This window comes from Lynx canadensis, chromosome A1 (genome assembly GCF_007474595.2).
Source record: "Lynx canadensis isolate LIC74 chromosome A1, mLynCan4.pri.v2, whole genome shotgun sequence".
NCBI classification, from domain to species: Eukaryota; Metazoa; Chordata; class Mammalia; order Carnivora; family Felidae; genus Lynx; species Lynx canadensis.
In genome coordinates, this window is record NC_044303.2 from 15,592,228 (window position 1) to 15,619,164 (window position 26,937).

The 26,937-nt window shown below is 37.6% G+C and overlaps 1 protein-coding gene and 1 long non-coding RNA gene across 20 annotated transcripts in view; one reads left to right on the forward strand and one right to left on the reverse strand.

Moving 5' to 3' along the window:
- The window catches only part of SUPT20H (SPT20 homolog, SAGA complex component), a 43,508-nt gene extending 28,160 nt beyond the window's left edge, over positions 1–15,348 (reverse strand). For 6 of the 19 annotated variants that reach the window (XM_030309221.1, XM_030309212.1, XM_030309282.1 and 3 more), the window contains exons 1-9: positions 15,109–15,190; positions 12,721–12,814; positions 9,691–9,726; positions 8,975–9,033; positions 8,649–8,715; positions 5,495–5,624; positions 4,416–4,519; positions 844–960; positions 116–169 (exon numbers count right to left, since the gene is read on the reverse strand). In XM_030309221.1, the coding sequence (XP_030165081.1) occupies positions 116–169; positions 844–960; positions 4,416–4,519; positions 5,495–5,624; positions 8,649–8,715; positions 8,975–9,033; positions 9,691–9,726; positions 12,721–12,723 (570 nt within the window). In that variant the 5' untranslated portion in view covers positions 12,724–12,814; positions 15,109–15,190. Of the gene's footprint in view, positions 1–115; positions 170–843; positions 961–4,415; positions 4,520–5,494; positions 5,625–8,648; positions 8,716–8,974; positions 9,034–9,690; positions 9,727–12,720; positions 12,815–14,901; positions 14,956–14,975; positions 15,072–15,108 lie in introns of those variants that run through there. The other 13 variants (XM_032594065.1, XM_030309177.1, XM_032594068.1 and 10 more) reach the window with 10 other exon arrangements.
- A 58-nt stretch (positions 15,349–15,406) lies between these two features.
- On the forward strand, positions 15,407–26,734 carry LOC115509932. The gene is made up of 3 exons (XR_003967532.1): positions 15,407–15,473; positions 20,193–20,320; positions 26,174–26,734. It is a non-coding gene; the product is annotated as an uncharacterized LOC115509932 (long non-coding RNA).
- Positions 26,735–26,937: the final 203 nt, after the last annotated feature.

A 26,937-nucleotide genomic window follows, 5' to 3' on the forward strand; every position in this document is an offset into this window, starting at 1 on the left:
GAATCCCAAAATTTACTCATGAATAAAATTACAAATAAAATATTTTTCGCTTTACTTCTTGTTAAGTATTATTCCATCCTGTATTTTCCCTGTTTGGAATTAAAAAACAACTAACCTGGGTCCATTTATGGTTATCACTTGTTATTGAATGCACATCACAGATTAAAGTCTAAAGGAAATAAGAGTTTTAAAAAACACATTAATGTACAAACATATGAAGATACTTAATAAACCTCCAAATAAAATCGAAAATACATTTTTCTTTTTAAAGATTTTATTTTATTAAAAACATTTTTTTAAATGTTTATTTTTGAGAGAGTGCGAGTGAGGGAGGGGCAGACGAAGTGGGTAACAGAGGATCCAAAGCAGGTCCTGTGCTGATACCAGTGAGCCCAATGTGGGGCTCGAACTCACAACTGCAGAGACTGGGGACCTGAGCCAAAGTTGGATGCTCAACTGACCAAGCCACCCAGGTGCACTTCAAAGATTTTATTTTTATTTATTTATTTTTTAACATTTATTTATTTTTGAGAGAGAGAGAGACAGAGCATGAACAGGGGAGGGTCAGAGAGAGGGAGACACAGAATCCGAAACAGGCTCCAGGCTCTGAGCTGTCAGCACAGAGCTTGACGCGGGGCTCGAACTCACGGACCGCGAAATCATGACCCGAGCTGAAGTCGGCCGCTTAACCGACTGAGCCACCCAGGCGCCCCCAAAGATTTTATTTTTAACTAATTTCTATATCTAATATGGGGGCTCACATTTGGAACCCCAAGATCAAGTCTCACACATTCCACTGACTGAGTCAGTCAGGCACTCCTAAAATAGTTAAACATTCCTTACCTGCATTGTTGGACGTAAGAGAATATGCCTACTTTGGTAACCAGGAGATTTCATATTACTGGACTGCCTGTAGTCACGTATTTCTGCTATGACACATCCACAATGAAAAATATTAACCTGTTTTGAGTGAAAATATTTAAGTAAATCTCATTTTTCAAAAGCCTACAGAAGTCTGCTTATATTGAATGTTTAGAGTTCTTTACATGCTTATGCAATACTTCTAGCCACTCACATACTCTAAAGTGGACTTCCTTGATGGATTTACCATTATATAGACTTTTCCAAGGAATTATTTTATGTTCATCATTATGACTCAACAAGCAGTTTCAAATTGTTTAATGGTTTCTTGGTTATAGATTGGGTTTTGACATTTATATACTATTAATATTACAAATCACTGGAAATGCTATTCTTGACGCTCACTGGCTGTTATACTTTGCTAACTCTGTCATTGTTACCAAGTTTGTCTTTTGTTATCAAGTGTCAATCAACCCTGCCAGTTTCAGCTTCTAGATGAAACTTCTATTCGCTCTAAGATATCCAGAAATAGGAGTCTTTATTAATAAAAGGAAGAAAGTGAACTATAAATTCAAATATTGTCTGTTTTCCAATCCTTTTGTAAGTCCAAAAGTAAGGACTTTTATAATTCAAGTCTTGCTAATTACAATCTACATTAGTCATTTATAGAAAGTGTTATGTTTTTTCACACTTTCAGAACTTTTACTGGAGTCTGTGACTTTCTATGCTATGAGTCATTATTATGTCCATGACAACGTGAACTATAGGCCAGGCACTAAAGAAGCTTCACAGATATACGGGTGGTGGGACAACATTTGCTCTTAGTGTGGGAAGACAGGCAATAAGCATGTACAGAAATAAACAAGATAATCTTAGTGATGAATGCTAAAAAGGAAATAAAATAGGGAGGAGCTAACATAGATTGTGTGCTCAGAAAGAAACCTCTCAGAAGGAGTGACTTTTTTTTTTTTTTAATTTTTTTTTTTTCAACATTTATTTATTTTTTGGGACAGAGAGAAACAGAGCATGAACGGTGGAGGGGCAGAGAGAGAGGGAGACACAGAATCGGAAACAGGCTCCAGGCTCTGAGCCATCAGCCCAGAGCCCGACGCGGGGCTCGAACTCACGGACCGCGAGATCGTGACCTGGCTGAAGTCGGACGCTTAACTGACTGCGCCACCCAGGCGCCCCAGGAGTGACTTTTTAGCTTAGGCCTGAATCACAACAAAGGACTGGACATCTGGCACAGATCATTCCAGACAGAAGGAATAGCAGATGACAGGCCTTAAGGTAGGAATATACCTGGTGTGTTTTAGTACGTAAAGAACAATGCATGGCTGGAGTATAAAGACTGGGATGAGAATCAGGAGATGAAGACAAGAAGATAGAGGTTTTTTTTTTTTTTTTTTTTTTTTTACAAAGGATAGTTTTTTTTTTTTAATTTTTTTTTTCAACGTTTATTTATTTTTGGGACAGAGAGAGACAGAGCATGAATGGGGGAGGGGCAGAGAGAGAGGGAGACACAGAATCGGAAACAGGCTCCAGGCTCTGAGCCATCACCCCAGAGCCTGATGCGGGGCTCGAACTCACGCACCGCAAGATCGTGACCTGGCTGAAGTCGGACGCTTAACCGACTGCGCCACCCAGGCGCCCCGAAGATAGAGGTTTTATACAGTGAGAAGACACTGAAGAATTTGAAGCCTGGGAACTTTTTTTTCCTATTGTTTGTTTTATAAGCTGAATCTAGTTGTCTGCGGAGAACTGATTTCTGGGGTTCCAGAATGAAAGCAAAAAGCTCAGCAAGGTAACTATAGCAGGTCATGACCATACATATTTTGAAGGTACAGCTGACATTTACTGTTGGACTGAACGTAAAAGGTCAGAGCAGAGTCTGAGATTAGAAGGACAAGAACTGTTTTGGAAGGCAAAATCAAAAGTTCTGTTTTTGTCATTTTAAGTTTGAGGCACCTAATACATATTCTAGTAAACAGAAGTTTGGAGCTTGAAGGAATAGTCCTGAAGATATAAGCAAGAGATAAAATGTCACTTTTATTTTATTTAATAAAAAAAATTTTTTTAATGTTTATTTATTTTTGAGAAACAGAGACATAGTGTCAGCGGGGGAGAGGCAGAGAAAGAGGGAGACACAGAATCCGAAGCAGGCTCCAGGTTGAGCTGTCAGCACAGAGCTCAACCCGGGGATCGAACTCACGAACCATGAAACCATGACCCAAGCCAAAGTCAGATGCCCAACCCACTGAGCCACTCAGGCACCCCTAGATGTCATTTTTCAACTCCTGACACTGGCTGAGATCATCCAGAGACGGTGTTACTAAAGAATAGAGGGCCTAGGAATGAACTCTGAAACCTGCACACATTTAGGAGTGGAAGAGGGAAGACAGTAAAGAAGACTGAAGGAACAGAGAGAAGAGGAAAACCAGAATGAGATGTCTCAGAAGCCAAAAGAAGGGTGTTTCAAGGAGGAAAGTTCATTTGCACTGTATTTTGTTGAGACCAATTAAAGATGAGAACAGAAAAGTGACCAACTGATTCTGTGCCATGGAGATCATTGGTAACCTTGACAAAACTGCCTCTGTAGAATGGTGATGTTATAATGCTGAAAGCGGTGGGTAGAGAAAATAACGGGATGTGAGAAAAAAAGACAGTATGATTATAGACAACTTTGTGAGTAGCTTTGCCATCAAGAAAAGCAGAATTGTACAACACTAGCTGAAGAAGGACACGGGGTCAAGGGAGGATTATTTTTTTAAGTTGAGATACAGTAAAACATACTTGTATTTTTCATCTAGTAGAAAGAAGTAAAGAGATGATAGAAGGAGAGGTTATAGTCACAAGTCCTTGAGAAGGAGGATCCAGAATACAAGTAGAGGGGATTTCTTAAGAACAGAATACTTTTCATCCATTTTAACAGAAAAGCAGGCAGAAAGTGTGGACAGACCTCTAGATGACTAGGGGTAGAAGAAAATGAAAGTTCCCATCAGATGGCCTTTTTTTCCTAAGTATACAGTATCGCTGGAGTGAAGCCAAAGTCAGGAGTTTCTCCCATAATCCTTGTTGTAGGTATAGAGAAATTTCTAACAAATGAGCAAATTATTAAAGGAATTTTAGAAGAATCAACTAAATCTATACATTTCAGTACAGCCTAAGGGTAAGTATCCCACAATAAAATGGTTACCACCTAATTAAATACAATGTCTCACTTCCTATTCCAAATACCATTGAGAATTTAATATCATTTAAACATAAATATCATTTATAACAAACACCACAGAGATGACAAATCTAACGACATTTAAAAAAGATTTTTTTTTATTGTTTATTTTTGAGAGAGAGAGTGTGAGCAGAGGGAGAGGCAGAGAGAGAGGGAGACACAGGATCTGAAGCAGGCTCCAGGCTCTGAGCTGTCAGCACAGAGCCCAATGCAGGGCTCAAACTCACAAGCCATGAGATCATGACATGAGGCAAAGCCGGACAGTTAATTGACTGAGCTACCCAGGCGACCCTAATGAAATTTTAAAGAGACAAATTTGTACCTGAGATTTTTCTAGGAGATCAACCAAAATTGGAGGTAATTCTTCTGCATCCAAGTATTCAAGCAATTCCCCTTCTTCATAAGGCAGTCGAATGGTCTCAGAATCTTAATTTTAAAACATAAAGTTTCTGAAAATATCAGGCTCACCATAAAGCTTAGGTGCATAATTTAAATGAGTTTTCATAAAAGAATAAAGCAAATAAATCCAAAAGGCTCTTCTAAAGCCCTTCTTTATTTGTCTTACAAATAAATCACTTCACATACTGCTATAAGACTTGGTAAACTGTATACAATTTTAGGCCAGAAAGGAGAAAACCTCTAACACATGTGAAAAAGAATCTGGCATAACAACATAACGCAAACCACAGCCAGCAGTGCAAAAATGAGAATATGATAAAATTCCAATGCTGGTAACTGAAAATTCCCTTTAAAACAACTTAATCTAATCTGAAAATAAGAGTGATAATTTGGTACCTCATATGAAAAATGGTCACTTACAGAACAAAATTCTCTGGCTGTTACATTTTACAATGCATTATCAACAGAAGAAGAAATTCTTAAATAGGTGATTTCCTTGTAGAACCCACATCATCATCACCATAACACATTTCTAAGATGTCTTTAGTGAAATCTAAGAGTGCTTATATTCCAAAACTTAAAGTTTACATTAATAGAAATGTAAATATGAAAAATTATTCAAAAGGCAGTGAATCTGCTTAATTTTGAAGGTTTCAGACTCAGTACAGTCAAAATACAGAAGAAAAACATAAAACACCTTATGCTATCTTAAAGTATAAATAGAAATAGAAAATTGTGACAATTATTTAAAGGTTGGGTCTTCTACAATTTAACTTCAAAGACCTACCTCAATTAGAATTCTTTACAAATGCATATTCATGAAGGCTAATCATCTTAGAGATAATTTCTAACAAAACATAGTAAAGAGGAAAATTTGGACTCAAAGGGTTCTTTTATCAAGTCATCAATGACCTGAAGGACAGACCACTTCTACTTCTAGAAGACAGCACACCCTGCCTTGCAGAGGGATATCTGTGGCTGTAGCTCTTTAGAGGTTCTTACCTGATCCATTTTTTCCCCTGAGCATCAGAGAATATCCTTCATTTCCTGGGTATAGGTTGACCACTAAACAGGATAATGTCTCTTGCATAACAAGCTTCTCTAACAGATTCACATTTCTTCTTAATTTCTGCTTTAAAAAGAGGCAGAGCTCATGAAAATAATCAGGCATAACCCTAACAAAAATGCTATTTTAACAAAATTAGATCAATTATCTTTTGGTGCTCCTTCCACATATGAGGAAAATGCACAAATACTACAGCTACCAAATACAGAACATTTACATAAACTTAATTTTGATTACATTTTATAGAAATTAGTTCATACGACAAAGAAAAAAGTCTATATATGAAATATGTATCTTTGAGTACATAAATAGAATATAACAAAAATATTTAAGTGAAGAGTAAAACCATTAAATGCAAACATATAAAACACAGATGCCATATAATTAGTTTCTATTAAATTTAAGTCTACACAAAAATAAATAAAGAATTTGGGGTTTTATCTTCAGTTGTACTATTATAGGTATCTACTTCTTAACACGTTTTCTGGCATAATTAGATCTAAACAAATCAACAGCTCTAGTCAGTTGTAATGTTAGGCTCGAAGACACTTAGCTTGTAAGAGGAAATAAGAAAACTGGGGTGCTGGGTGGCTCAGTCGGTTAAGTATCCAACACCAGTTCAGGTCATGATCTCACAGTTCTTGAATTTGAGTCCCACATCAGGCTCTCTGCTGTCAGCGCAGAGATATCCTCTGCAAGGGACATCCCTCTGCTTTGAATCCTTTGCCTCCCTCTCCCTTTGCCCCTCTCCCACTTTCTCTCTCTCAAAAATAAACGTTAAAAAATTTTTAAAAAGAAGAGGAAATTAGGAATTTAAGCAATTTCCGACAAATTCAATTTAACAGCTCCTTAGAAACTATTTTGTTAATAAAAAAAACCAAAAACCATCAGAAAATATAATACACATACCTAAAAATTCATTATTTTACAAATGCCTATGATTTAAAATGAAACCCACATAGATATAAGAATTCACTTCATCACATCTTATTTATAAAAAATTGAATCAATAGAGTATTTCTGCAGAATCTCAAAAAACAAACCTAACTATTTCTATATTTTATATTAAACATGTATACATACAGTTTTATGCACAGAGAAATGAAAAACTGATTTATTGTGACCAGGAAACAAAAAATCCAGCATTTCGAAAATTAAAAAAAAAAAAAAAAGCAAATCAACATTTACTTCAAAAAACTAGTAAAGAGAGACTAAAATTTTAAAGTATTTTCAAGTGTAAAGAAAATGTCATACTCACTCATATGAGAACTTTAAGAGACAAAACAGATGAACATAAGGGAAAGGAAACAAAAATAATATAAAAACAGGGATGGGGACAAAACAGAAGAGACTCATAAATATGGAGAACAAATTGAGGGTTACTGGAGGGGGTGTGGGAAGGGGGATGGGCAAAATGTGTAAGGGGCACTAAGGAATCTACCCCTGAAATCACTGTTGCACTATATGCTAACTAATTTGGGTGTAAATTTCAAAAAAAAAAAAAAAAAAAAAAAATTAAAGTTAAAAAAAAGTCGTAATTTGACACATGACAGAATAGTCAGAAAAACTGTGACAGCATCTCTTCAAGACAATAAAAGTTGGTTTCCACTTAGTTTTTGGGTCAATATACAAATCAGAGGTCAGAAAATTTCTTTCTTAAAGGGCCAGATAGCGTATTAGGCTTGTGGGCTATATGGTCTTTGTTGCAAATACTCAACTCTGCTGTTGTACCTCAAAATCAGCCACAGACAAGACAATGAATGGGTGTGGCTGGATTCCAATAAAACCTCATTTACGAAAACATGCAGTGGGCAAGATTCAGTTGGCAGGTAATGGCTGCCAAACCCAATTTAGAACCTTTATCTCTCCTACCTTAATTCTGTCTCTGAAGTGATGGACATATTTGTTATATTGTGATGATGGCTTCATGGGTGTACATATATGTCAAAACTTACAAAATATATATTTTAAACACATGTAATTTATTGTATATCAATTATACCTCAAAAAAACTTATGAGAAACACAGTGTAAAATTTACTCAATATTTAATGTTTTCTCCTATTGAAGATTTTAAAGGCAGGATATTACTGGAATTCTACTAATTTTTTGTCTAAAAAGTAAAATGTATTCTTTTTTTTTTTTTTTTAAGTTTATTTATTTTTTGAGAGACAGAGCAGGGGAGGGGCAGAGAGACAGGGAGTCACAGTATCTGAAGCAGGCTCCAGGCTCTGAGCTGTCAGAACAGAGCCCCAACACGGGGCTCAAACTCACGAAAAAACGGTATTCATTTTTAAAGAAGCACATAGAAACTTTTTTTTTTTTTTTTAACATTTATTTATTTTTGAGACAGAGAGAGACAGAGTATGAATGGGGGAGGGTCAGGGAGAGGGAGACACAGAATCTGAAACAGGCTCCAGGCTCTGAGCCGTCAGCACAGAGCCTGATGCGGGGCTTGAACTCACAAACCGCAAGATCATGACCTGAGCTGAAGTTGAACGCTCAACCGACTGAGCCACCCAGGCGCCCTGCACATAGAAACTTTTTAAGGCTTTTATACCCCAAGAGTCCAAAAGATCTTAAGGAATCAATTTGTTACATTTCTACTGCCCATACTTTTATGCTAATTAAAAATGAGTTCTGTTAATCTAATCTGGAACTAGTATTTGTGACCAAATTCATCTTTTATTATCACACCTGAATGTCCTACATCCTGTAAAACCTTTAAATTTCCAGTACAAATCACCATGAGGAAACAGGTTACTTTTTCTTCCAGTCTACAAATCACTTATCAGGGGAAAAAGAAGCAAAAGATAATATATATAGGAGCTTTGCTTCTTTGGACTTCTCAATGATTTTCTGTTACTCGATAAACACTGGTCGTCTCTCCTACCTAAGCAGGTGATCTCTACTTGGTGCCAGATTAGCCAAGGCTGTGGGTGAGCTGCAAAACTGGCTACAGTCTGGCTAGGAAAGATGTTAGTTCTCTCACAAAAATATAAATCATTACCTGCTTCAAATGTAAATCTTTCAAATGTCCCTGTTCCTCTACATTTCAAAAGCCGTAAAAACATAAAAAATTTATACTTACCTTAACCTCAGGCTCTTTTTCACATTCTTCAATATATAAGTCATAAAGTTTTTGAAATACAGATTTTCTAAAATTTAATGAAACAAAATGTGAATATTCTAATCATAAAATGGATGTTATTTTGAATTTTCCCATAATTCTTCCCCCCAATTTCCCCCAAACTGAGGATGAAGTAAGCTGGATATAGTAGCTAATATCAACTCAGAAATTTCAAATACACGTAAAGTACCTATAACATTTCTAGCACAGTGCCTAGCAGGAATGCAATAAATGGTAGATATCATATTTTAAATAATCTAAAATACCAATCAATAAAATATTCATACCTTCCACTAGACAGGTATTTCCTTTTAGGAGGTCTCTGTCGGGCACTTTCAATAACATACTAAAAAAGAAAAGTTTATGAAAACAGTTTGCCTTTTGCTTATTAGCACATGAACACCTATATTAAGTATACTTAAAACACGGGTTAAGACTGAACAGACTATTTAGTCGCTTCAATCTCTGATTCATATTAAAATTATACCTTGGAGAAAAACTACTTAACTTCTAAATATATGTTACAAACAAGTGAAATTTAAACTGTACTAAAACTTAGCATAATATTTCACTGCTATGATATAAAAAAAATTATATAGTTTCAGAACTGAGGTTTCACAGGTCAAAATTATTCTCAATATGTTTTATGGTTATTTAGAATATGCACAGCGTATCCAAGTGCAAGAAATCTACACATTTTGAATTATCTTCCTCATTAATTGAAAATTAGAAAACTTATCAAAACAGGAAAACATAATTTTGGAAATCCTATGTCTTTATTCGATAATTTTTATTCCACAACATTATCTGAGAATTCTAACAGATGACCTAAACATCATCACAAAGTATTTTTATAATTTATAGCAAAATTATATGCATACTTGTCCTAAAATGTTAACGTACTCCTTTGACAACCACATATAAAAATCTCTTAAAACTGAGTTTGCTTAATTAAGACAAATTAAGACGACACTATTTCATATGTAACTTAGTCATGCCTCACCTCAGCACGATCCAAAGCTAGTTCTAAAGCTTGTTGCTGTAAAGAGTAAATAGTGTATTTGATATTATTCTCACAAAAAATTTAATATACATATAACATTTCTAGTTAAGTGTTTAAATATGTTTTATCTCCTAAAATACATCTAACATATTTTCCTTTATTTTTGTACCCTCTACCCACCCCACTCTATGTTAGAGATATGTTACAAAGAGAAAACATGGCAGTCTTGGGCACCTGATTAGGACAACAAATTATATCAGAAATGCTCAAATGGTTTTCTCTGGCTACAGAGCCAAGAGTCAGAGAAACTACTACCACTTTATGAACTTTAACTTCTACAACACTCTAAGAGCACCATTCAGGAAAATATATGGCTATCAAGCATGCAATTAAAGTGAATCTGCTAGGAATCCTGAAAACTGGGGGAGCTATTATATTGGTACATAACACCAATATAGAAATTTCTAGTATCTTAATGCAGAGAATCTATAATATAAAGTTTCTAGGTCAGTGCCTACTAGAAACGCATTAAATGATGGCTATCATTACCATGTTTCAATGACTTTAAGATACCATCAGTTATAAGCATGTTATCAGTAACCTAGGTTAAAAAAAAAATTTTTTTTTGAGACAGCAAGTGAGTTGATAGAGAAACAGAGGGTGAGGGAGACAGAATCTTAAGCATGCTCCACACACAGTGCCAAGCTCGCCACAGAGCTTGATCTCACAACTGTTGAGATCATGACCTGAGCTGAAATCAAGAGTCACACGCTTAACTGAGTCAGCCAGCCAGGCTTTCAGGTAATATTAAGAAAAGCCAATTATAATTGTAAGATGTCATTAATTATAGACTCATCATTAACTCAATACTAAAATGTAAAAGAAAATGTATCTAGAATGAAGTAATAGTTTTATTACTGCACATAGGGTTTGAGATCTTATAGTAGATTCCCACCCTTCATCCATTTCTTAGAGACCATGATTTCAAGCCAAGAGAAGAGGAGTCTCTGACTTCCTCATTTGTAAAGCTTTGTTTTGTAAGGACATCTAAGAATAAAAAGTATTAAGTTTTAAATAAGAAAATTTAACACCAATGATATCTCTTTCTAGTTTTGTGGTTTGGTTACCACACAGGATTACAGTATTTTTCATTCACAATGATAGTCCTCTTTAATTTTTAATTCCATCAAGAGACAGCTTTCATTGTTAACATACAAGGACCTAAATTTTTGTTTTATTTTGTAGACTCCAATAATTCAACCTACCAAATTCCATGTAGTAAAAACTACTAGCACCCACCAAAATCCCAAGAATGCAATGGAAAAAAGAAATAGTGCCAGCCTTTGGAAATTGTGAAAAGGTTTAAGTGCCCCTGCCACTCTAGTCGTAAGGATGGAGAATTCATAGGATTACAAAAATAGTTTGTCTGCGTTTTTACTGTAATAAAAAAAAAAAAAAAAAAAACGCATTAAACACCTAAAATTTAAAAGTAAAAAAAATCTGAAATATGCCATCATTTCAAAAGGTTGTTAAAATAAATTTATACCAATTTATGAAAAAAATCTTATGAGCAGCAGATTCATAACAAAATTGGTTCCCAGGATTCAAGATGAGATTCTTGAGTATAAACCATTTCCTGGATGAGTACTCTGAACAAATATATAAGGTTTTTAAATTATTTTGCTCATAAAACCTTAACATAAATTTATATAAAAAACTATAATAAACACAATCAAATGTACACTTGAGGACAACTGGCTATTGTTAGTCTTCTCAAGTAAGTACCTCATCTTCTGAAATCAAAACTTCAAAAGCTCTAGAGAGATAGAACTGCAAATGTAAACATAAACATCATTTATTCACTACTTCCTTCCAACATTTAAGAAGGAATTGATAGCTAATATGGTGCAAAATATAAGTCAAGGTCAGCATCTCATTGTAACAGCTCCACTATTTTTTTTGAAATTTTTTAATGTTTGTTTATTTTTCAGAGAGAGAGGGAGGCACAGAATCTTAAGGAGGCTCCAAGCTGTCAGCACAGAGCCCAACTAGGGTCACAAACCACGAGGTCACGACCTGAGCCGAAGTCTCAGATGCTCAACTGACTGAGCCACTCAGGCGCCTCAGCAGCTCTACTTTTCTGTAACAGGTCAGTGGTGGATACGCAAGATTGGAAAAGAAGAGAACTGTTCTCAAAGGTTTATTCAACACGGTGGTCAGTGTTTATTTTTTCATTGTCAAATGCTGCTGATTCTTTAAAACATAATAAAGTAATTTTTTCCATGTCTTTATTTTTTTAATGGCAAAAGGTAAACACCCAGTCCCTAGTATGTTTAATGACTGTAAGTCAGTGAACAGAAATGTGCCATTAAAATCCAACATGGATGCTGCTTAAAATGTTATTTGCGGTAAGCAGGTTACATTTGTTTTTGAATTAAAGAAAAAAATCTAAATTAAGAGAAGTTTTAAAATATGAGAAACCTGTGTCCTCCAAAGCCATTTGTATTTATACCCATCCTCCTTGGCAGTGATTTGACTATGGCACAAAGAAGTAACTATTTAAAGAACATTTTTTTTTAAATGTTTATTTTTGAAGGAGAGAGAGACAGAGTGAGCAGAGGAAGGGCAGAGAGAGAGGGAGACACAGAATCCGAACCAGGTTCCGGGCTCTGAGCTGTCAGCACAGAGCTTGACACGGGCCTGAACTCACGAGACGTGAGATCATGACCTGAGCTGAAGTTGGACGCTCAACCAACTGAACCACCCAGAAGGTAAGTATTTTTTAATGCTTCACAAAGATAAGGACAGATAATTGATCAGTTTAAATTGGGCATAATTCCAACACTGAATCGAGAGATAAGCCCCCTATTTTCTGAAACAGATTTTGCAGGTGATTGCTAAGTAATTCACCAGTTAGGTTAACTTGGGCATACATTAAGTATTTCTGTACCCGTAATACAGTATTTTTATGGAAATGAAGGAAGAGAACATTCTAAAATACAACCACAAACATAATGAGCTACAACTTACCATTGTGGTATAAAATAGGGGTCCAAAATGAAGAGAAAACTTATGTGTGTTGATGAGGAGTGAAAACCATGTCTTTAATATCAATCTTATAGTACTAAAAAATCAAAAACAAAAGAAACCCATATTAACATAAAGCTATTATGAGCAATGAGATTATTTCATTATTAACAAGGAAAACCACTTGAAAAATATAAATTTTTGAGTACATTTTTAAATAATCAGCAACAAAGAAATCACATACCACAATCTTTTCAATTGTTGAAAGGTACAGTTTTTATTAGGTACGGCAAAAAAAGTTTGCAAATTAAAATCATTACTTGCTTTCTTCAAAATACTTAACATCCAGGAGAGAAAAGAATGTTTATTAATCTCTCCATCACCACTGTTGCTGTCATTGTTCCCATGGGTCACTGTACAGTTCACTTTACAAATCATACGTTTCATCATACCTGCTGATAAAAGTCCTCTAAAAATATTCCCCTAAACGTCCCAAGCTACATATTCCAGATGTCAGATGCAGCTCCAGTTCCTCCAGCCATTCCTTCCTCAAGCAAACTGGATACACTGCTGAAGAATCTCATTCCTCTAACACATGGATTCTCATCCTAGCTGCACAACATAATAACTTGGGGAGTTTTAAAAAGTGGTATACCCATGTCATATCTTCCAGAGATTCTGATCAATTGGTCTGGAGTAGGAACCAGGGATCAGCATTTATTTATGTATTGAGATTGAGAGAGAGAGACAGAGAGAGAGAGAGAGAGAGAGAGAGAGAGAGAGAGATGGGGGGGGGGGAATATTGTAAGCAGGCTCATCACTCAGTGCAGAGCCTGAGGCAGGGCTTGATCCCAAGACCCGGGGATCCTGACCTGAGCAGAAATCAAGAGTCAGACACTCAACCAACTAAAACACCCAGGCACCCCAATATTTACTGGGACCAGCATTTTTGAAACTCTCCAGGCAATTCAAAGTCTAATTCTGTATCTAACACCCTCTAACTTGTCTGTCTACATAACACTAAGCTAAAAAACACATCATCAAGTGACAAAAAACAGTGTTTTTCCACTGTAAAACGATTTTGGTTTCTGGTGAACCCAAAGCTTAGGTTTTGCCAGTCTGGGTTCAAGAAACAAACAAAAACAAGTGAAAGGCATCATACAAGTTCCAGGAATGGTATCTTAAAAAGTAAATAAGACATTAATCCTACCTTGCAATAGCTCTTAGATTTAATATGAATTTAAGTTAAGGTGAAAACTTTCTGACCAATGAATCTAAAGACGAAGGCATACCAGGTAGAGGCAAAATGCAGTGATTTTCAAATCATATCTTCTTCCACGAAAATTGGGGGAGGGAGGATGGGAAGACGAGGCTTAGCAAACTTGAAGTTTTATAGATAAAAACCATTAACTACGTGTACAACTTACAAACCAAACATTATGATTGTATACAGGATTTGCCAGACACTGTGAGAAAACCACTGAAATTATCATCTCCATTTTACAGGATAAGGCACTCAAAACTAACGACTTTCCCAAGATCACACACAGACAAATTCAGTTCACACCTCTCTAAATTTTTACTCTTAGATTCTTTCTAGTAAAGCTTACGACCTTCAGGCTATTCAATCCAGCACCCATTTTTAGGTTTTTAAAAACAAAACACTTAAAAAAAAAAAAAAGACCCTATTCTGCTCAGACTAACATACATATTTTTCCTTAATTTTGATCTAACTTTACTTCATGGTTCTCTACATGTACACGGAGTACACTGCACCCAATCTAACCCCGAAAATTCTGTTAATCACTTTCTATTTTCCTACCCGGGACTTTAATGTATTGTACTCAGGAAAACGCAGGCGCTCCTTCAAGCGAAGGTTACAAGAGATGGTTTCCAGAAGCAGTTAGCTATTAAGTTAAATTCTGAACTCCCGGTAACCAATGCGACAACCAGCAATTAATCCAACTGTAAAACTCGCAATCGGTTCCATCGCTTTTCCTGATCGATCTGACTCTTCAACTGTTCGAACTGCTTTCTTTCCAACAACTTAGGGTTTAGCAGTATAACGCCGCAACTCAACAGCCAGGCGACCAGCCTTTATTCAATATGGACACCAAGAATCCCTCCCCCCAACCCCCAGAAGCGCCACGCGAAATTCTCGGGAATTTCCGGAAATACCTATACCTGGAATCCAAAAGTGAAAACTACAACGAAAAGCGTTGCTTGTTAGCACTTCGAGAGGCAACTGAGGCGACTACCTGGAGGGTGCAGGGCCGGGGGGGCGGGTGGTGCTCAGCTCAGCCCGCCCCGCCTACGGGAACACCGTCCTCCTCCTGCGGGATCCGGGGTCTGGAAAGCCGCGAAAAGCCACTCGGGAAACCGCTCACTCACCTCTGACCCCGGCCAAGATCTCGCGTGCCTAACCGTCCGCAGCGGTCACGCCTCTCCCACCCGCCACCGCCCACCTGTGCGGGATGCCGGCGCGCTGGGCGTCATGACGGCGCCGCTGACTTTGCCGGAATGCGACATGCGGGAACGGGCCCCGCGCTGGAGGCTGCAGGCTCGCTCCGCACGTACCTCACGGGCGCGCCGCAACTCAGCTGAAGGGTGGTTCCGGCGTCCGCACTTCCGACTGGCGCGCAGGGCGGAGCGAGCCTGTAAACCGCGGGCGGAAGAGGTGGAGCTGGGACGACTCGGTGGCCCCCAGGAGGCTCGCGGAGCCAGGGGGTGGTGTCGCAGGGGTTGGTACCTACAAGGTTCGTGGGGACTGAGGTCCGGCAGAGGGCGGGGTCCATAGTCTCCTTCGCTGGCCCATCTTCCAGTACTGTAAAATGCGGGATAGGATGTGGCTATTTGGTGGGTAGGGTGCCTTTTTGAATTTCTAGAACGAAGAAACTTGCCCTGAGCTTTTATTGCCCAACCCATGCAAATGGAAGGAAATGTCACCATTCCTACAGTTACTAGTCCAAGCCATTCAGCCCTCGATAGTGTATTGTAAAATGCCAATGAATTTAATGTTTAAAAAATTCCGAAAAACAGACAAAAGTGACCTCACTGGGGAGTTCTAACAATTCAGAAATGGAATAACCAGGATATATTGCAATGTCTGATTGCAGTTCTGTACCTTTAAACAACTTTGATTTTTTGGTTATAAACTTTATTGTTAATATTGAGGTGAAATTCACAGAATATAAAGTGAAACGTTTTAAGAGTATAATTCAGTAGCATTTGTTACGTTCACGATGTGCAACCAACAACTCTTAATTCCAAAACATTTTTATCACCTCCATTAAGGACTTTCCATTTTTCCCTCTCTTAGACTTTAGCAGACAATAATTACTTGGTGTATTTACCTAATATGGATATTTCACATAAATGGAGTGTGTGACCTTTTTTGTGTCTTTCACTTAGTATAATGTTTTCCAGGTCCACGCACCTTGTAGCAAGTATCAGTATCAGTATTTCATTCCTTTTTATGGTTTATATTCTGTTCCATTGTATGTAAATACCACAATTGTATGCATTCCTCCATTGGTTACCATTTGGGTCATTTACACCTTTGGGCTATTGTGTGTAGTGCTGCTATGGATATTTGTGTGGAAGAATTTGAGTCCTGGTTTTCAATTGGCGGGGGGTGTAGGATGGTATATACTATTACAGAAAACCAGGGCCTGACGTAGTTCAAGTATTAAAAAGAGATTTTAATCAGGAACTATTGCAAAAGAGGGAAAGAGACCTCAGTATAGAACTGAGCTCACTTCCAAATAGAGCATGAACAAGTAGGGATTTATAGCCAAGGAGCAGAGTTGGAGGGCAGTGGGTGGAATTTTTTTTTTTTTTTTGCCTCTTTCTCTCCCTCTATTTTTTTTTTTTTTGGATGGAAATTTCTTAGTAAGAAATACAGGGATTGGGGGAATTCTGGCTAAGTTGACTTGACAGGGTTCTGGCTGAAGGCACATCAGAGTGATCAGACACCAAGGGTGGAGATTGAGAGTTTGATCAGATATTGAAGGTGATCAGATATCTAGGTGGGTGTTCTTTGTAATCTGATTTAGGATTCTTGCTACAACTGGTTGATACATGTCCCACAAGGCAGACTAAAATCAAGGAGAGAGTCTTTGCCAAATACTAGGAGTGGAATTTCTGGGTCATACGGTGATTTTATCCTTAAATGTTTGAGGAGTTGATAAACCATTTTCCACAGTGGCAGAGACATTTTATGTACTAACAACGTGTGGTGGTTCCAGTTTCTCCACATCCTCACCAACATTTCTCCTTCCCCTCCTCCTCTTCCTTCTTCTTTTTCTTTTTTTTTTAATTAAAAAAAAATTTTTTTTTAACGTTTATTTATTTTTGAGACAGAGAGAGACAGAGCATGAACAGTGGAGGGGCAGAGGGAGAGGGAGACACAGAATCCGAAACAGGCTCCAGGCTGTGAGCTGTCAGCCCAGAGCCCCACGCGGGGCTTGAACTCATGGACCGCGAGATCATGACCTGAGCCGAAGTCGGCCGCCCAACCGACCAAGCCACCCAGGTGCCCCTTCTTCTTTTTCTTCTTCTTTTTTTTAATTATAGCCATCCTACTAGGTATGAAATAGTATCTCATTGTGGTTTTGATTTGCATTTTCCTAAGGCTAGTGATGTTACACATCTTTTCATGCCCTTTTGAACATTTATATATCTTTGGAGAAGACATTATTCAAGTTATTTTTTTTATTCAAGTTATTTTTTTTATTCGTTACTTTATTCAAGTCCTTTGCCTCTCTTTTTTTTTTTTTTTTTCAATATAATTTATTATCAAGTTGGCTAACATACACTGTACAGAGTGTGCTCTTGGTTTGGGGGGTAGATTCCCGTGATTCATCACTTAAATACAACACCCAGTGCTCATCCCAAAACGTGCCCTCCTCAATACCCATCACCCGTTTTCCCCTCTCCCCTGCTCCCCACCCATCAATCCTCAGTTTGTTCTCTGAATTTATGGTTCTCCCTCTCTAACTATATTTTTCCCCTTCCCTTCCCTCATGGTCTCTGTTAACTTTCTCAAGTTCCACATATGAGTGAAAACATATGATATCTTTCTCTGACTGACCTATTGCATTTAGCATAATACCCTCCAGTTCCATCCACATTGCTGCAGATGGCAGGATTTCATTCTTTATCATTGCCAAGTAGTATTCCATTGTATATATAAACCACATCTTTATTCATCAGTTGATGGACATTTAGGCCCTTTCCATAATTTGGCTATTGTTGAAAGTGCGGCTATAAACATTGGGGTATATGTGCCCCTATGCATCAGCACTTCTGTGTCCTTTGGATAAATTCCTAGTAGTGCTATTGCTGGGTCGTAGGGTAGTTCTATTTTAATTTTTTGAGGAACCTCCATACTGTTTTCCAGAGCAGCTACACCAGTTTGCATTCCCACCAACAGTGCAAGAGGGTTCCTGTTTCTCCACTGCCAACGTCTATTGTTTCCTGAGTTGTTAATTTCAGCAACTCTGACAGGTGTGAGGTGGTATCTCAACGTGGTTTTGATTTGTATTTCCCTGATGATGAGTGATGTTGAGCATCTTTTCATGTGTCTGTTGGCCATCTGGATGTCTTCTTTGGAAAAGTGTCTATTCATGTCTTCTGCCCATTTGTTCACTGGATTATTTGTTTTTCAGGTGTTGAGTTTGGTACGTTCTTTATAGATTTTTGGATACTAACCCTTTATCCAATATGTCACTTGAAAATATCTTTTCCTATTCTGTTGGTTGCCTTTTAGTTTGGTTGATTGTTTCCTTTGCAGTGCAGAAGCTTTTTATCTTAATGAGGTCCCAATAGTTCATATTTGCTTTTAATTCCCTTGCTTTGGAGATGTGTCAAGTCAGAAATTGCTATGGCTGAGGTCAAAGAGGTTGTTGCCTGCTTGCTCCTCTAGGGTTTTGATGGTTTCCTCTTTCACAATTAGGTTTCTTATCCATTTTGAGTTTATTTTTGTGTACGGTGTAAGAAAGTGGTCTAGTTTCATTTTTTTGCATGTTGCTGCCCAGTTCTCTCAGCACCGTTTGCTAAGGAGACTGTCTTTTTTCCATTGGATACTCTTTCCTACTTTGTCAAAGATTAGCTGACCATACATTTGTGGGTCCAATTCTGAATTCTCTAGTCTATTCTATTGGTCTATGTGTCTGTTTTTGTGCCAATACCGTACTGTCTTGATGTTTACAGCTTTGTAGTAGTGGCTACAGTCTGGGATTGTGATGCCTTCCGCTTTGGTTTTTATTTTTCAAACTTACTTTGGTTATTCGGGGTCTTTTGTGGTTCCATACAAATTTTAGGATTGTTTGTTCCAGCTTTGAGAAGAATACTGGTGCAATTTTGATTGGGATTGCATTGAATGTGTAGATTGTTTTGGGTAGTATTGACATTTTAACAATATTTTTCCAATCCATGAGCATGGAATGTTTTTCCACTTCTTTGTGTCTTCTTCAATTTCCTTCATAAGTTTCCTATAGTTTTCAGCATACAGATCTTTTACATCTTTGGTTAGGTTTATTCCCAGGTATTTTATGGTTCTTGATGCAATTGTAAATAGGATCAATTTCTTGATTTCTCTTTCTGTTGCTTCATTATTGGTGTGTAGAAATGCAACTGATACCTGTACATTCATTTTGTATCCTGCAACTCTGCTGAATTCCTGTTATCAGTTCTAGCAGCTTTTTGGTGGAGTCTTTCAGGTTTAACACGTAGAGTATCGTGTCATCTCCTTTGCCTATCTTTTAATTGGGTTGTCTTTGTTTAAGTTATGAGTTGATTTATATTCTGGATACTAGACCCTTATCAGATGTATGATTTGCAAATATTTTCTCCCATTCTGTAGGTTGTCTTTTGACTGTCTTGCTGATGCCCATTGATGCACAAACTTAAATTTTTGAACAAAGCCTAGTTTATTTTTTCTACTATGGCTTGTGCTTTTGACATCATACCTAAAAACCCATTACCGTGGTGCCTGGGTGGCTCAGTTGGTTGAGTGTCTGACTTTGGCTCAGGTCATGATCTCACAGCTCGTGAGTTTGAGCCCCGCGTCGGGCTCTGTGCTGACAGCTCGGAGCCTGGAGCCTGCTTCGGATTCTGTGTCTCCCTCTCTCTCTGCCCCTAACCCACTCACATTCTGTCTCTGTCTCTCTCAAAAATAAAAATAAACATTAAAAAAAATTTTAAAAACCCATTACCAAATCCAAGTTCATAAGGGTTGTCAAAAACTGAACTCTGCACACTGAGTGAAGTAGAAGGATGAGTTTATTGCAGGATAAAGCAGAAGGATGAGTTTATTGCAGTTGTTTTGACCTGTAAGCTGGGAAACTCAAGGCTAAAAGAATAATGAGTTTCAAGTTGCTCATAGACTAAAAGGTGTTTATGGAGTTAAATGTGGAAGTTACTTGGCTTTTTCTGTTGATTGGTTGCTTGGTCTTCTTTCTTATTTGTATCAGTGTAACTGAAACGAGAGATGGGAGAAACAAGAAAGTTCAAAGATGTTATGAACAGACTTGGCATTGGGGATTGTCTAGCATCCTGTGCTGATTTCTGAGAAGAGCCATAAATTACTGCAATTTGTCAGGTAAGGCTAAGTTTTATTTATTTTTTAATGTGCCTGCATTGGCCAACACCATTTTGTTGCCATGATAAGTGACTCCATTTTAGTTTTAATTTTATAGTATTTAACCCTAGGATTTCCTATAAGAATTTTATGATTTTTAGCTCATGTATTTAAGTCATTGGTTCACATTCAGCTAGTTTTTGTACATGTTGTGTAATCAGGTTTTTGTTCCATTCTTTTGTATGTTGTCCCAGAACCATTTGTTGAAGAGACTATTCTTACTCCCAATGACTGGTTTTTACCTCCTTATAAAAAATCAATCTGCCATGCATGTATGGGTTTGTTTCTAGACTGTTAATTCTATTCCATTGGTCTATATGTCTATCCTATGTCAGTATAGGTATTCCCTGCTTTTCAAAAGTTTGTGTTATACCACTTTGCTTTTACAAAAGACCTACATTACTACCTACTTTTGCTAACTGAAAGAAATCTGAAAAGGATTTTCCCTTTTATGACAAAAGGTAAAAAGAGACACTAGCGTTCAGCATTTGTTTTGCAGTGAGTCTTTATAGAGGCAGCGTGCACCCTTAGCCATAAGAGAGGCACAGCCAAGCTCTTTCCCTGGGAACTACATCTCAGCACCAAGCCATTATAGCTTTGAACTGTACCTGTGAGCATCTGTGCTTAATCTTGATGTATGTTGTGCATCCATTAGCAAGATCAGAGTATCAGAAAAGCCTACTACAAATTATTTTTGGGGCCTGGGAATGTTCAAAAATATTTTCCATCTAAATTTATGGTAATTGCTTCTTCACTCCTTACCATTTCTGTTTATGAAAGGTTTCATAGGAAGTCATTTTTGGATAGTAGGAAGAAACCTGTACCACACTGTTTTGATTACAGTAGCTTTGTAGTAAGTTTTGAAATTGGGACATGTAAGTCCTCCAGTTTTGTTCTTCTCTAATATTATTTTTTATTTAAAAAATAGTGGGGCGCCTGGGTGGCGCAGTCGGTTAAGCGTCCGACTTCAGCCAGGTCACGATCTCGCGGTCCGCGAGTTCGTGCCCCGCGTCGGGCTCTGGGCTGATGGCTCAGAGCCTGGAGCCTGTTTCCGATTCTGTGTCTCCCTCTCTCTCTGCCCCTCCCCCGTTCATGCTCTGTCTCTCTCTGTCCCAAAAATAAATAAACGTTGAAAAAAAAAAATTTAAAAAAAAAAATAAATAAATAAAAAATAGTTTTTTTATTTAAAAAACGTTTGTAATGTTTATTATTTTTGAGAGACAGAGTGCAAGCAGGGGAGGGACAGAGAGAGAGGGAGACACAGAATCCCAAGCAGGTTCCAGGCTCTGTGCTGTCAGCACAGAGCCCAACATGAGGCTTGAACTCACAGACTGCAAGATCATGACCTGAGCCACTCAGGTGCCCCTCTCTAATATTATTTTGGCTATCCTGCAACTTAATATGAATTTGAGGGTTAGCCTTTCCATTTTTGCAAAAATGCCAAAGGGATTGTATTGAATTGGTAGATCACTTTAATAAGTATTGGTCTGTTAATCCAATCCATGAGCATGATGTCTTTCCATTTATTTAGGTCTTCTTTAATTGTTTTTCATCAATGTTTTGTGAGTTTTAGTACACAAACTTTTCACCTTTCTAATTAAATTTATCCCTAGATATTTCATCTTTTTGAATGCTGTCTTAGTCTGCTTAGGTTGCTGTAACAAAATACCACACACCAAGTGCCTTAAACAATAGAAATTTCTTTCTTACAGTTCTAGACACTGGGAATCCAAGATCAAGGTTCTGGCCAATGTGGTTTCTGGTGAGAGTTTTCTTTTGGGCTTGTAGACAGCTCCCTTCTCACTTTGCCCTTCCATAGTGGGAAGGGAGAGAAGGAAAGAGAGACAGAGTATACTCTTGTGTCTGTTCTTATAAAGCTACTAATCTATCAGATCAGGGCCTCACCCTTATGATGTCATTTAACCTTAAATTACCTCTTTATAGGCCTTATCTCCAAAAAACAATCACATTGGGGATTAGGGCTTCAACATATGGATTTGACGGGGGGGTGGGGAGGGAGATGATTCACTCCATAGCAGATGATATTATAAATGCAATTATTACTTAATTTACTTTTTGGATTATTCATTGTTGGTGTATTAAAAAAAACACAACAAAAAGTTTTTTGAGTGCTGATCTTGCACTCTGGAAATTTGCCAGATTTGTTTATTAGCTCTAATAGTTGTGTGTGTGTGTGTGTGTGTGTGTGTGTGTGTGTTCTTTAGGGTTTCTATATATATAGTATTATAGCATCTGTTAATTGAGATAGTTTTATTTCTTCTTCACAACTTGGATGCCTTTTAATTCTTTCTCTTGCCTAATTGCTTTGGCTAGAGTCGTTCTTTCATTTTAAGGAATTGGCTCATGCAATTGTGGAAGCTGGCAAGTCTGAAATTTATAGGGCAGACTGGTAAGCTGAAAACTCAGGCAGGAGTTGATGCTGCAATCTTGAGACAGAATTTGTTCTTTTCCAAGAAACCTCAGTTTTTGCTGTAAAGGCCTTCGTGTATTATCAAACTTGATTGAAAAAGTCCTACCCATATCATCAAGAATAATCTCCTTTACTTAGAATCAATCAATTGTAGATGAAAAACACATCTACAAAATACCTTCACAGTACACCTGGGTTACTGTTTGATTAGATAGGTGGGTACTGTGGCCTAGCAAAGTTGACACGTAAAACCAACCATCACGCCCAGTGTGATAGATAGTTTTATTAGTTTATAATTTTTTTAAATAAAAAAATTCACTTTTCTCATGGCTTAAGTTTGGGTAGAGTATACTTCCCCACCCTAGTGACTTTGCATTTTGCCATATGACTTACTTTGGCCAATGGAATTGTGAGTGGATGTAACACGTGTCCACTAATTGGGAAATTAGCTGGGGTCTTGGAGAGAAGGAGAAGGCATGTATATTCTGAATCCTTTGGCTTTTCATGTGCACATGTGTGTTTGTATGTGTGTGTTTCTGTAGGCAATTATATAGTGTCCAGCTTGAAATGGCTCCTACTGGCAAAAGAAATAATACTTGCAGCACCAAGGATAATTAAAAGGTTTTTACTGCAATGGATTGAAGCATATTAAATATGTTAAGAGTACATGAATTCTTTTTTCTTTTTTTAATGTTTATTTATTTATTTTGAGAGAGAGAGAGAGAGAGAGAGAGAGAGAGGGAGGGAGAGAGAGTGTGTATGAATGAGCAGGGGAGGGGCAGAGAGAGAGAGAGAGAGAGAGAGAGATCGAGAATCCCAAGCAAGCTCCTTGCTGACAGTGCAGAGCCCAATGTGAGGCTTGAACTCATGAACGATGAGATTAGGAACTGAGCCGAAACCATGGTTTGGCTGATTAACTGACTGAGCCACCCCAAAAGTTCTTGATATTTCTACATGAATTCTTAATATTTCTTAAGAAAAAAAAAAACCTCACTAGTCACGTTGAGGAATGCTAGGACACCAATTCATTATTCTGAAATTAGTAAATAAAGGTTAAAAAAATAATTACCCTGCTTTCCTACACAAACTGAAATTCAGAGTAACCAAATTGCTGATGAAGAAAAACTAATAGAAAACATCCAATGAATAAGTGAAGGAGGAATGATAGAGTTATCGCTGCTTTGCAACCCATAAGAAAATAATGCTTCCAGGAAATAATAGGTCCAGTTCCACATATAAGGAGCTCAGAAGTTGATACTCCATCTTAATAATAAGCAAAAAGATGAACAAACTGAAAAATCAACAACTCTTCTTAGATCTGCAAGAGAAGTGAAGTCACAGGGCACACACTGCCCCCAAATTAGAAACTGACAGATGACTACAGATTCACAACTTATTGGAGCAGCAGCCTCTGTGAGAACCAGTGCTGGGTAGGGAAACCGAACTGCAATTGAATTGCTGGAGGTTCAGTGTCGACAATGTTGAGAGTTAAAATCTCCAGGGGGACCCAGTCATGAGGCAGCCCCCACTCTTATAAGTTTATACCTCCAAGAATTCTACCAGGATCTCACAGTAAATATCAGAGAAAAATCTTATGATTCATGCAGGAGAAGAGGAAGAAGAACCATTAAAAAAAAAAAAAAAAAAAAAGAACTGTATTCTTAGTAAGATTTGCCCTCAGAGGAAACCAGTTAGTCAGATTAGGGGTTTTATCAGAGCCTAGATCACCTGGTGGAAAGGAAATACTCAACTCTAGCCCACTCTAGCCATCCTGTCCCGTATGTGGGAGGAATGGGGAGGAGGCAGAGAAGCACTTGTGAGGTTCATAGTTCAGAGGCATAGGCTCACTGAAAGACTGAGGCCTACTCATGGGACTGTAGAATGCTTCCCTCCCCTAAGCCTCACCATTATATTACTAAAGGCCTATTTACAGCAGTTCCTTTTACATAGTGCATCATGTCCAGCTATCAAGAAAAAATTACAAGACATTTTAAAAGGCAAAAAATATAGTTTGAAGAGACAGAGCAAGCATTAGAACCAGACATGGCATGGATATTGGAATGATCAGACTGGGAATTTAAAACCGAGAGTAATTTGCTGAAGGCTTTAATGGATAAAGTAGGCAGAATGCAAGAAAAGATGGGCAGTGTGAGCATGGAGACGAAAGTCTTAACAGAACCAAAAATAAATGCTAGAGACCAAAAAATGTGTAAAAGAAAGGAAGAATGCCTTTGATGGGCCTATTAGTAGACTGGGCTGGCAGAGGAAATAATAACTCATGATTGCCAAATAACCATTAGGTAGAATGTTGATGGAGAACTTTATAAAAAGTGGATCAGGCTGCCAACACTTGATCAATCTTAACAGTACCATAGTGAGATGATCAAATATTCTGTGCTTTGTCATATGACATGTTTCATATTGTTACTATTTATGATATATTTTCACAAAATCAGAAATTGAATCTGAATCTAATGAAGCCTACAGGTCTACCAGTTTACTTGAAAAAAGAGGCACAGAGTAACATGTTAAGTAACACCATGATACTACAATCCACCCAGTACATGATGTGGTAACCACTGTAGGAAAACGGACTGTGAACTTGCCATGTTGATATTAAGGAATTACTGATATAGGCTGAATTTTGTGCCTCCCCTCTCCCCATTCATATGCTGAAGCTCTAATCCCTAGTACCTCAGAATGTGACTACAGTTGGGAATAGAGCCTTTAAAGAGGTGATTAAGTTAAATGAGGCTGTTAAGGTGGGTCCTAATCCAATATGACTCATACCCTTGTAAAAAGAGGTGGGGACACATAAAGAGACACCAGGGATGTGAACACATAAATCTGTGGTATTTTATAATGGCAGACCAGCAAATGAATACAATAACATTAGGTGGAACAGTGAATTTTTGGTTATAAGAATAACAGAAATGAACCTTATCTATTGGAGATACAAAATATAGTGTTTACAGGTGAAATTATGAATTTTGTAATATGGTTTAAAATACTTAAAAAATACATGGTAGATGAAATAAGAATGGTAAGTTATTGGTAATTACTGAAACTGAGTAAGAGGTATTAGTAATGCATTTTGTCTCCCCTTTTGTATATGTTTGAAAATGTCCAAAATAAATAAACGTATGCACATGCAACCACAGACACATACATACCATATGCCAATATATGCTATATGAAATATAGTTTTACTCAGAATTCTGGTTCAAACTCATCTAGTCTCATGGATTTGGCTATTGCCCATGTGCTAAAGACTCTCAAGTCCTCAGTTTTATCCATTTCTGGTAACTCAACATTTTTACTTGCTGTGCCAAAGGCCTTTCACATGTAAAATGTCCAAAATTAATTCACATCTTTTCCTTCAGATTTTCCATGTTTGTCTGCTGGTGATCATCAGCTTTCCACAGATAAGAGTCTGGCTTAGAGATCTCCTCTCTTAGGCCCCACATCTCACCAGTCCTCAAGTTTCTGGTGTCCTATTTCTGAATGCCTGTCAGGTCTGGCCTCTCCTCTCTGATGTCAATTCCATGGTTCTCACTCTGGTTTACTGTATTCACACCTGGATAGCTGTAGGTCCCTCTTACCTGCAGTCCCTGCTTCCTTTCTTATCCTGGGTCTCCCACTCAGTTATGTTCAGATTGTTGCTAAAGTCATCTTTTTTGTCATAACTTTTTAAAGAAAGTTGGACAGATAATACATGAACATAAAGCAGTACAAAAATATATAACAATAAAAAAGTGAGTCTATTATTGTGGCACAGTTTATGATAGCACAGATCCAGAAGGAACCAAATTTTCATCAAAAGGTAACCTGAGTAAACCAGGATAGGGCCCCATAGTACACTAATCTGGCCCTAAAAAGGAATGAAAAATATATCTCTTTATAGCATGTATTGTTATGTGAAGAAAGCCCCACACCTACAATGACACCCGATTCCTTTTATTTTTATTTTTTAAATAAATAAATAAATAAATAAATAAATAAATAAATAATGTTTATTTATTTATTTTGAGAGAAAGAGAGGGAGAATGCATGTGTGCAAGCGTGGGAGGGGCAGAGAGAGAGGGAGAGACAGAATCCCAAGCAGGCTCTGCACTGACAGTGCAGAGCCTGACGTGGGGCTCGTCCC